We start from the raw sequence: 12,517 nt of genomic DNA, 5'->3' as shown, positions 1-12,517 counted from the left end.
CACAGCTGGCACTGATTTCCCAGTACTAACCTCAGTTTTCATGGGGAAAGTTAATGGAAGAGGCAGTTGCTGAGCTGCATGGGGTCAGATGGAACGGATGTCTCTTACCTGCCTGCTTCATTTCATTGGCGTCATGCAGGCCGTTGATGGAGGGCAGCTGCTGCACGGTGACACACGACCAAGGTTGCATGGTTACGTCCTGCAACTGCCTTTGTTCCTCGTTATTTAGTTTTTTCTCCTCTGAGGGAGTTCTCCGTCGTTGTGCAGATTGGTTCAATTCTAGTCACTAAATATGATTGAATCTTACACCTTTTACTTGTGTCACTGGTAGGATGGAATTAAAAACAAAAGTTAAAAAACAGTTGTGGATATATGCTAATTTAAAATATATGTTGTGTTTGTTACATAGCTTTTGATATATGATATTTTTTTTTTTCAATAAAATTGAGTGCTGAGCCTTGGGTTCAAATATATTACTATACTGTGTGATTTTTTTTTTTTAATAATAATTCCACAATAACTTAAAATATAAAATAAATAATAATAATAATAATTAATAAAATAATTCCACTCAACTGTTTATTCGTTATTCATTCGGTTAAATCAATAATTCCCCATTCTGGTATATTTGTTTATTAACTTTCTTGCATGTCTGCCTGGTAAATATGATGGCACTACAATAAGCAAATTAGCTTACCTTAAAGGCTGAAACATAGACCATATACAAAAATGTACATGCTGACACCCAAAATACCAGACCTGAGGCTTCAAGGCTTGGCTATCCAGTGGCAATAAAATACATCTAGCAGCACCACTAAAGCTAATTAACGCATATCTATTTTGTTTAATCTGTGTAAGAACAACCCTAATGCCCTTATTTACAGTATATGCTTATCCAAACTAACAAGCTACTGATTGTAGCTTCGCACGTAACAGTAACAACAACATATCGAATTATTCATTCATGGTTTATTGAGTTTGGTGTGCAATGGACAATAAGGTGTCGGACATTCCTTTAGCGAATATTCAAACTTTTAGTTCTAACTGATGTTCATAGGTCATTAATAATTGGTGTAGTAAAAGTTTTCTGTCTTTAATGAACACAGTCATTGTGTAATGCCAAAATAATACCCCCTTAATTGTTGCTTGAGAACAATCCCCAGCATATTTCATGCTGAAAAAAATGATGAAGGAACGCATGAGGAGGTTTCCCTTGCTCTTGACAGAATACACAATGTTTCTCCTCTGAATTTAGGATTCTCTGATCCCAGCCTCTCATGTTTTTTTTTTTCTTTGCACAGCGTGAACAGAAGTAGAATTATCTATCCTAACACAGCACCGGATGTTTCAGCTGGATGTTTATCTTTTATATGTTTGACACCTTTACTTTTCTCCCAATCCACCATCATTAATTATGCAACATGCAGTCCCGTGGAATGTGATTTGTACGAACGAAACATGCTCCCTGACAAATAGAAGTTCATACCAGCAGCCTCGGTGAGATTTTCGCCATACGTGCCCTTCTACATGTCACAAATAATCTTTCAGTGCCTTTATTGTCTGCTCCAATAGCCCTTCTCTGCGGATCGCCCATAGGCAGGTGAAGGTTAATCATCTCTAGTTTCCTCTTCCCTCTATGCTCTCTCATCTTTTTCTATCCTCAAGCATCCTACAGTGACATTAGCAGCTACTAATGTGTTTGACATTTGTTTAAATAGATTTAATTTATGGGTGGAAAAACAATACATAAAGTAAACCAATAAATCAAACAGCAAATGAATACTCTCATTAACCCGACGGCCATGACTGAAATGCACCCAGCCAGGAGGGGGGGGGGAGTAAATTATTGCTTTAAAAGTAGCTGTGAGATTAATGAAACATTAAGAGCATTGTGCTGGCTTAAGAGGTCAGTGCCCACATTTAATAGGTTATTCAATCATACCCAGCTGGAACTCTGTGTGTGTTCATTTCTTCCTTTGCTGAAGAGAGTGTCATGCACCTTGCATGCCAACAGACTGCCGCTCGCACAGATGCTTTAACTAATGAAAAGCCCGATGTTTGTTGAATATGATTGTAGCTTGTGCCCATCAAATGACACTGTTGACCTTCAAGCCTTGTGTTTGCTCTTTTGCAAACATCATTGCTGTTATTATTTCATACAATTTACACAGACAAACTTATGGAATTTGGCCATTTTTGTTTTTCTGCACTCTTTCACGGAGGATTATTCCATCCAAGTCTTCTTTCTACGTCCTATTTCAAATGAAGTGTGTTCTGAGAGGAAACAGGATTTCACACTTACTGTCAGTCTTTCTCTTTACTGATCCCACCATATTTATATTTTCAATTATTTTTATTTTTCTACCACACATCTTTTTGGGTGTGCTGACATTGATGCTAACACAATGTGTCTGTTTATAAGTCTAAGTAGGGCATGAAAGAGTTTGCTTAGCCAGGAAAAGAAAATCCGCACAGCTAAAGGTCAGTTACGGTAATAATATAAGTAATTATAAGGGCTCTGAAATATTACCCAATAGTTCACAGATGTGCAAACAGTAATCTCTAAAGATGCTCTAAAGTATTGCATTTTAATTGACTTCATCAAACAACAGCATGAAAGACCTTTAATCTGTGTGCATACCATTACTTTCTATGAGCCAGAAAATACAATAATTATCATATGATGTTGGTCATGTTGTTGTAAAAGAGAATGAGGCAAAACAAAATCAAAAGCTTTTACAGAATGAAATGGTTAGTAAACCCAAACCCCTGATGGGTAATTATACTGTATTATATATTCTCAAGTAAATTAAGCTTAAAAACCTCACTATTTATTTCATCACCTACTGAATTGTTTAAAAATATATATATATATATATTTTTTTTTTTTTTTTTTTTTTTTTTAAATTCCATAGAGATATTGCAAGAACTAGGAAAAAGTGTGCCTTTATATTTTCTAGACATAATTTGCTCAGCAGTAGGTGTCAAAATGTCTCTAAAATAACAGTTATCACTGGAGTTTGATTTGATCTGCAGCAGAAAATAGTTCTGCTGCAGCTTTTACATAATCTTTCCACACAGTGACGCAAGTCATACCTATAAGTCTCTCTGTGCATATCGCAAATATAGACCCTAAGAACTTGTAACCTGATGCTTTAGGAATCTAATCAAAAGATGAACTCCAGACTCGGGGGCGTTCAAGCCGAGTAATCTCAGTCCTCTTCTTTCATCTTGCCTTTTTTAGGGGAACCCCACTGGGCAGAGGCTTAAACTGCACCATACCTTTTCCTTGGCTATATCAAACACCTTTTAATAATTCTCACTTCATTTCATGCTCACTCAGCTCTCAGTTCATCACCCACCATCAGCATGAGCAGAGCCACTCCAGACTCACACATGCATGCTGTCATGAGGCACACTGCCAGCATGTCACAAGTACAGGATGGCTTGCATCACTTCTTGAGGACACTCAGATAATTAAAGAGGGATTTTAATAAATGTTTTGGCTCTGCCGCAGTTGATACAGTTGACCTGTCTGCAAACTGATCCCCAACTACATGACGGCTCTGACAGCTTGTGATTATGGCTGGATATGTGTAGTAAGAAGATGGTATAACACTAATCTGGCTGAATAACAGCAATGTGTCACTGAGCACGCCAACTGAGCCCATGCTGCTCTGGAGGCGACCCGCAGCCACACCTCCTTAAGCTCTCAAAGGTGCATGACGCACTGCTCATGTTTATCAACTGTTGCAGCCTGCAGAGGGCCAAGTTCAACCAAAATCTCCTTTAATTGCCTTCTTACCGAAGGATAACTTCATTCTTTGAATTTTTTTGGCTGCTACATAAACGCAGCGTTTCAACCCAATATCACATCAAAGTGTGTAATACACTCGCCAGTTCACCAGATGATTACATGTCAATGTCAGGTTTTAAGTACCCCTGACTGCAGTGTGCATATCGGGGCGGTACTAAATATGGGCACACTGAGCAATGCCCTGATCGACACACTGCAAGTAAGGGCTTCTCTCAGGTTTTGCTTTATCTAAGTGTAAAAATAGGTGGTTCATGTTCAGGCACAAAACTACTTTGTTAGAGTTAGGAAAAGCTCATTTGGTTTGGTCTAAAATGTGTAATTTAACGTGAGCAATGTCACGTATGGTCACATTGCTTTTTCATGGACTTGAACACAGGTTGTCCTGGTGAAAGTTCTGTGTTTGTACCGTCCAAAAACTCCCAAACTCCTCCCTTCACATGCTTTGTAACTATTTGTACTTCATCACAAGACCTCCTTCTTTGACCCTGGACTTACATGCATACTTTTCTAACCTAGGCGAGGCAAAGAGTGACACTGTCACGGCCTCCTCTAGTGTATTACATTCTTTAATACATTCATTTACAAAAGGGCATTATCCTTGTGTTCGCTACACAACGCTTTTGACCCATTACCACTAACAGTTAATGAAAGGTCAAGCCCAGACTGTCCATTCAATATATCTTAAGTAGTCCTGGTTGCTCCATTACCTCTCAATAAGCCTCACACACACCTGAAGTAACACCCCACCCCCATGCTCCACTTTTTGTTTTCCTATATCTGTGGCCCCCATCAACCTCCTCACCCTGTTACAAATTACCAAACAAATGAACCGTCTCGCCGGAGACAAATGAGGAAAAATCGTCTTTGAAGAGGACCATTTATTCAAATCCCGCCTGACAATGTGGAGTCTCTGATCCCATTTCTCTCCTCGGGAGCACGTGGCAAAAAGAAGTCAGGCAAGAAGAAGGAAAATCACATCAGGCATTTCACCGGCTTTTAAATGACATGTTCCATTGCACTTTGCTAATATCTTCGAGAGGCGAGCTCATACTGTCTCCATACTGAAGCATCCAGGTAGAATTAAGAGGAAAGATGCTATTGAATATACCCTTACAGTAAGCAGAACCTTGAGGCCAAACCAGTCTCATAGTCCATGTCTTTGCACTGTTCATGGCCTCTCTGCTTGGTCAATGTAAAATGTAGCTAGGCTGTTTCCATAGTTTCCCTAACATTTATGTATTAAGGTCATACACAGTATAACATATCCCTTTGTTTTCCTCATGCATCTCTTCTTGAGGAACCTCTGATGAAAGCAAATGATTTGTGACTAAATGACTGTAACATTAACTGTTGTCCTTGTAAATAAAACAGCAAGGACTTTATGATGGTCTGGATGTGATGCTGTAATTTAAGTCTCGCTCTGGGATGAGATGGAGAGGTGAAAGTTATTCTGGCAGCTTTTACTCACCTGCAATCCTTCAAAAGTTAACCCCCCTGAGTTTACCTCTATCGCTTCACAAGTGCACCCCTGCTATACTGCCACGAAGCTTGGCGCCACTTTAAGGTCATTTTCCCTGTGTCTAATTTTACCCTTGGGTACGCTCGAGTAGAGCGTATAAGAGCAGCCATCATTTTAAACACTTGTTTCAGGCGCTATTTCTTTTTCAGTTTATGTGCCTTCATTCTGAGGTGATGAAGTGCTAATGAACAGACAGGCAGATGCATTTTGAATGAGGCCCTTATGAGGCTTTCTTGAAGGCCTTGTGTCGGGCACATCACTTTGCCTGAACCCAACTTGAGGGAAAGCGGGGCAGGGTGCCCAGCTGGGCACGTGGTAACAAATGAGCTGCATTATCAAGTGCATCAGGTGATCTACTGGACTATGAAGGATCCCCTTAGGTGGCTGCTTGATAGACACTGCTGAGACTAAATGTGAACTAATGAGCTGTAAAAAATGCTAATAATTTTAGACAAAACGTGGATGTGTCAGCACTGTGCTAAATGCAGTGTTAATCCTTTAAGCAATGGTCACCATTTAGTTTTCTCCGTCAAGATATCAAATTGGATATCGCAGGAAACAATTAGAATTTTTCACGTAGCCCACTTATTCTACTTTTTAAAAAACTTTTTCAGTCATGAAAGAAAAGTGAAAGTGGTCGCTTGATTGAGAGTTTTCCGGAGCTAAAGTCTCTTTGTGAACACATCATGTGGGGAACCAATCAACAGACCCAGGCAAGAGGAAATAACAAAGCCCAGAGCTGGAGGTGTTAGATCATATAGAGAAGAGCAGCGCACCATAGTCCTTTAATCACATGGATCACTCCTCATACAGCAGGCTGAGGCTGCCTGCCTCCTCAGCTCCTCCACCTCACTGCAGGAGCCAGCTGAGGTCTCACAGAAAACCCTCCAGTGCCACATCGAGAGCTCCATCCTCCATCAACCTGCTATGTTATCTACACTTTCAACTTTTTGACCCCAAACAAAGGATAGATAACAAATATGAAAGTAACTCACTGTTAATGCCACACAATGGCTTGCTCAGGACGAACCGTGTCAACCAGTGGCTTTTGCCCACAAGGCGAGAGCATTCTTCACACCTGTCTGCAAGGATAAGTGGGCTTGTCACAAGCAGAGATAATCTGTTGCAACGCTCAGTCACACTCTATCCCCCAGTGGTGCTCTCTGCTTGTCCTTGAATGTCTGCTGGCATTGGAAGCGTACTTGGGCCACTGATCAGTCTAACCATGGTGGAAAACATGTCAATGAACAGCAGCCGCATCTCCTCTCCTGACAGACAGCTTAGAGAACTTTTAACCTTTACAGTTTACACTCCCAGTGCCCTTTGGTCCGGCATAAATGAGATCTCCCTAAAATACAAAACTCGAGTGTCTGCTGTGTGGATCATTAGCTCATAGTGCACCATTCAAAGCCATGTTTGTCTCAACATTAAACTGCCACTCAGGAAGAGAAATGAAAGTGATCCAAAAAAAAAAAAAAAAAAACATGATTTGTCTCTGGAGCCATCAACACACGAGAGAGAACAATGATGAGCGATAGCAGAGACATAAGGAGAGCTGTATTATAACTTGGACAGCGTTCAGAATATGAAGTGGGTAAACTGATGTGCAATCACTCCCCCATTCACTGGTGGAAATGATCCACAAGTGCAGCATTCTCTCAGTGTTATCTAACATTTATAAAAGAGCACAACAATAGCAACAATTACTGAGACAATGCACTGCAGGGGGGCATTTAAAATCTACAAACACAGAGTGGTTTGCAGAATAGTTAGCTGTAAAGTGTGTGATTTGTAGTAAATGTGGAAAAAAAAAACATGCTAAATCTTTAGCATCATCTTTTTTTTTATTGGAGCTGCAATAGCATTTTATTGTATTCACTATAATCTGAAGGACAGATGAAACTTCAAAAAAATTCCAAAAACTGTGTTTATTTGACATTTGAGAAGTTGCCACCAGAGTAGTGTGCAGGATGGGATGTGCTGTATCACCTTATTAATTTTGCCTGTCCTTCACGGATCAGGAAGAAACTTTTTTTTTTTTTTTTAATGGTAACAAGACCCACCGTGTCTCTGCTCAGGCTCACAGAACTTAGCCTGTCATAAAATAAGGATGTGATCAGATTTAAGAGGGGTGATTATGACAAACTTTCAATGGTAGCAAAATTTAGTTTTCCATGTCTTCTACCTTTTGAAGGAAGCTGCTTGTTCTGTGGTGCGGGTACTGAATTCTGGCACAGGAAGGGAAGTAGTCGTGAGGAAATATTACTCTGACTGGCCAAGATCAAAGGATTGAAATAATGAAGAGACAATGTCGTGGTTTCTGTTTTAGAGTGAAATGTCTTTTTAACACTGGTGTGATATCAAAGCTGCAGAATGCAATTACTTTTCAAAACTAAAATACTTTTGAAAAAATAAGTAAGTAGAAGTAGGACAGCAAAATGGGACATGAAGGATGGCTCACGTAGAATGAATTTCAGTGGACATCAAGTACTTTATATATTCATTGAAATATAGTATGTAATTAGTTCTCATTAACTGTGTGCTGGAGAGTATAACATCCCAGCTAAATAATGGTCGAACTCATCCAGTTATAGTTCCACTGCAGTGAAAGAATATGAATAAATAGCCCCAAATTTGATTTAATAAAATTTCAGAACAAGTCTTAAACCCTGATTTAATAGAACTAAGAGTTGGAGCAGACCTCAACTTTTCTGGGAGTTTGTTCCAGACATGTGGAGCATAAAAGCTGAGTCCTGCTTCTCTGGTTAGTTTAGACTCTATATGTATTGCAAACCTTCCCCAGATGACCTGAGATGCCTGTCTGGATGGTTCATGACAGAGAGCTGAAATATACTGTGCTCAGGAACCATTCACTGCTTTAGAAACCAACAGTAGACATTTGTAAAGCTCGGACAACTGGACTCATCTGCTCTCTGGTCTTAGTGAGGACTCAGCCTGTTTGGAAGGCATACTTTTATTGTGCCAATACACTCTCATCTTTTTTACTTTCAAAACAAGCGCTTGAGCATTCAGAATCATAGCAGAGCCTTTAAAACACACATACAACAGGGATAAACATAGAATAACTAATTATAATGTATTGTGCGAGACCAACCTGGGTTTGTTGGGTTTTTATTTAAAAAAAAATTTAATTTATCAAACACAAAACATATAACAGATTTGCATAACAGAGACAAATGCAGTAATACATGTGCATACATGTCAAGTCAAGCCTAGTATTTTAATTGTACCATAATAGGTCAAATTAAATGCCACAGCTTACAGCAAACAATTGGAAGAAAAAAATATTGATATGGTTTCATAGGGATGTCATAAAAAAGAATAACTCCCAAGTATTTGTTATTTCCAGTCTCACCCAACCAGGGATTTACATCATTCAACAAATAAGGGATTCCCGTTGCCACAGTCTACTCACAGCATAAGAGTGTTTCAGCACGCGGACAAGCAGAAGCAGCAACAAAAGTGGAAGGCTGCACAGCTTGCTAAATAACTGTCCAGTCAACACAGAGGAAATAACTCAGACCTGCATCTCAACACTTATTGTTAGTTTGTCTGGCGTAAATGGAAGCTTAACATCTTCACGTCAACGTAACTATGATCTAAAACCAGCACTAAATCCCTCAAATATATATATATATTTTTTTGCCCCAGTGTAACCAGAGTGCTTTCATTTCCAAATGTTAGTGTTGAGTGTTTGGATTGCACAAATGCAACAAAGAGGGCTTAAGCAGAAATGATGACTGCTCCAAAAACACACAGAGAGATGTGCCAGGAGGACTGAATAATATCAGGGGGCTGACGTGTTTTCAGAATATGCTCGACTGAATGGCACCAGCGCAGAACAGAAGTGGGGACAGCCTTTGGCAAAATCTGCTGAGTCAATTGAAGAATTGTTTCTCTCTGAAAGATTTATTTTCAGAGACTACGTGATACTGTCATGCAACTTGGATATATAGTGAATGTTGGAAATGAGGCCTGTTCATTCATGACGGTGCTGCAAAACATGTAATGAGCTGTTAGCTTCTCTATGAATCATTAACGCATTCGTCTTCTTGTCAGCTTCTGAATTTAGCAAATGTCTCTTTTCCTAACAGCGCTTCACTTTCCTTACTCTTCCAGATAAGCAGAGTATGGAATTACAGTTCAGTGAATATCACCAGAATAGTGCTCTACAGGATTTAAAATGCTGATAGGAAGTAGATTAGACAGGTAAAATGGTTTGCACTTAAGGCAAAGTCTTACATGATTGAAAGTCCTAACTGATACTTCAACATCTTCAGGTGGCTGGGGGAACAGCTGTGTTGCATTGGAGTATAATATCCAGAGTCATTTTTTTTTTTTTTTTTTTTTTTTTTTGCTGTGAAAGCATTTAAAATAAAGACTTTAGAGTTTTATTTAAAAAAATCCACATGGTGTAATCATGTTTTCTTTAACAGTGAGGGTCATTTTTGACAGTTTTAACTATCACACTAGTCGGATCATTAAGTGCTTAAAGATTCACACTGTGCTGTTGTATTAATGCATTGAAGTTAGAAATAATTAGACTCATCTTTTCATCCTTCTTTTTATCCTTACTATTTCATTTAGCATTATTAAAGACAGACATTGTGGTTTGTCGTCTCTCCTCTGCTCATCTTCCATTTGGTGGGGAAGCCAGTCTATAAGTCAACATCTGCTTTTAACATCTGCAGCCTTCAGGCATTCAGTCATTACACTGTGGTATTGATCTGCACATGCAGCTGGAAACACGCATTAATTTGCCACAATAAATAATTTTATAGTAAGAATGATTTAAAAGTTTTGTGGTAATCATATCTTTGTCTCCCTCGCAGCCAATCCCACCGGTGCTGGACCGAAGGGTTACCCCGACACGTTGGAGGTCTTCCACGAGTCCAGCAGCACCACGGGGATGGTGGTCGGCATAGTAGCGGCAGCAGCGCTGTGTATCCTCATCCTGTTGTATGCCATGTACAAATACCGGAACAGAGACGAAGGCTCGTACCACGTAGACGAGAGCCGCAACTACATCAGCAACTCGGCACAATCCAATGGCACCGTGGTCAAAGAGAAGCCAGTCAACACCGCAAAGACCTCAAGCAAGAACAAGAAGAACAAGGACAAGGAGTACTACGTGTGATTGTCAAAGCTTTGGTCTCTACCGGACCAACTGAAACATTTATGAAAAAGACAAATCAGGACATCAACATGTGTACAGTATAATAACAAAGATGAACATTAATTAGTCATTTTTTTCCTATAAGACAATGCTCTGAAAAGTAAACATGAAAAAATTACTTTCTTTAGACTCAAGCACTTGAGACAGAAAAGATAGACGGTCCAGAAAGAGACTGATGGAATAATGGCTCTGGCAAACAGTTAAAAATGAACTAAATGCATATCTAACATGTCTCCAAACAACATTAACCCATCTGTGACTTGCTCCTCGGCCGGGATCATGTGATTAACTCCCATGTTTCTGGTAAACAGGAGCACAGATGCACTTTGCAAATGGCGATTCAGCATTACAAACTCAACGTTTCCATTTACATTGCCTGTGTTTGTGTTGTTGAGACTTTTTCTCGAGGAAATGACACAATGCATCAGTAAATACATAACGCCAAACATTTACTGTGGATCAAAAGGAGGAGAGAAAAAAATCAGGTTACGGAAGAGAAAAAAAAATCCCTGATGGACGTCAGAGGAATCAGCCAAAGTACTCACTGAGGAGGCGGCGATGGTCAGCATAGACTAATACCTGGCTGGCAGAGCTGCTGCGGTGCAAAGATGAGAATGGATGGCAGTTTCTCTCGAAAGACTATGATTTAAAAGAAAATGTCAATTGTGCCAGTAAGAAATCTGGAGGCCTTCGTTTTCACATCGCGTGAACTCAAAGGAGAGAGTCTCCTCAGGATCCTGGGGACGTCTCAAAAGAGATCAATCGGGAGCCATGCACGCAAAATTATCTTATTACAGTACATATGTTTATATACAGTACAACCACATCTATATGTGCTTTCTGGACTGTGACAAAGTGGTGTTTTATAGCCTGTTGTATAGATGATGCAAACTATAACTGCTCCTCAAACCATTTTGGAATAAAAAAAAAAAAAAAAAGGACAAAAAGAAGACATAAGTGTTATTAAGTGTTGCTAGACATAGAAGATTTTATGAGGACATCTGCATTTTTTTTTTTCAGTTGGATAATAATTTTAATCTCCCCTGTTTTTACATGTGTTCCTATATAGTTTTTTTTTATATATACAAATGCCAACCTGAGATAGATGATCCTGGACCAGTGAAAGCCCAAACCGTTCCCAAAACCTGCACAAGGCGATGATAGCGGAGAGGCGAGACGTGACAACTTGTGTGGCTCTCTTTTTAAGGATACCGGTAGAATCACTGCCTCCCTCCTCAACCCTGACTTACATGAGTGAGAATGAAGACCAAGAATCTGAGCGATGATGATGATGATGATGATGATGATGATGATGATGATGATGATGATGATGATGGATGACGACAAAGATTAAGATAAATTAACTTGTTGTGTGTGTTTTTCCAAGTGGTATAAGATTGTCCAGTGTGTGCTTGGGCTGACGCAAAAGCCGAGGAGAATAGCTCAAATAAGTCTCCATTTTCAACTGTTCTGTGTTTGTTCTGTCATTCTGTCAGTCAATTCTGCTTTCCAGAGACCTGTACTTGGAATGAGTATGAGGGAAAAATGACCATGAGCTATAAATGATGATTATAAATTCTCTTTGTTTGCTCCTCTTTTATTTCCTCTTGAGTGTTTTATGTTCAATTGTATTTCTTCTTGTACTCCACGTAAAAATAACTATCAAAACTAGTTTTGAAAAATCAAATGAATAAAATATTATCTAAGTGAACTTAAACCAGTCTATTGACAAAATGTTATCAGACGTGCAGGTATAATGATTTTCATTTTGTTGTCAAGCTGACATTTCACATCATTAAAAGAGTTTGCTGCCGATTTAGCATCAGACACCTCTAACATTGTTTTGTTCCACGTGCTCTTCTTCCTTATCAAATCCAGGGGCCTACAGTACCCACAATGCATCGCGACCGCCAACAGTTTGATGGGAGACTCAGGTGTGCTATGCTAGTATCTAATGTAGCCTCAAGCAGCAGGACTCAAGCAG

At 39.5% G+C, this 12,517-nt stretch overlaps 1 protein-coding gene across 25 annotated transcripts in view; it reads left to right on the top strand.

Annotated features, from left to right (window-relative positions):
• Positions 1–12,112, top strand: part of LOC138616130 (neurexin-1a) — a 245,559-nt gene extending 233,447 nt beyond the window's left edge. For all 25 annotated transcript variants that reach the window (XM_069690215.1, XM_069690220.1, XM_069690219.1 and 22 more), the window contains one exon: positions 10,190–12,112. In XM_069690215.1, the coding sequence (XP_069546316.1) occupies positions 10,190–10,494 (305 nt within the window). In that variant the 3' untranslated portion in view covers positions 10,495–12,112. The remainder of the gene's footprint in view (positions 1–10,189) is intronic.
• Positions 12,113–12,517: the final 405 nt, after the last annotated feature.

Source organism: Brachyistius frenatus, unplaced genomic scaffold, assembly GCF_029030835.1.
Source record: "Brachyistius frenatus isolate BFR_SWC_R1_liver_20210118 unplaced genomic scaffold, ASM2903083v1 Contig_8, whole genome shotgun sequence".
Classification (NCBI taxonomy): domain Eukaryota; kingdom Metazoa; phylum Chordata; class Actinopteri; family Embiotocidae; genus Brachyistius; species Brachyistius frenatus.
The sequence above is the reverse complement of the archived record's forward strand: the minus strand, read 5'-3'. Positions and strand labels throughout refer to the sequence as shown.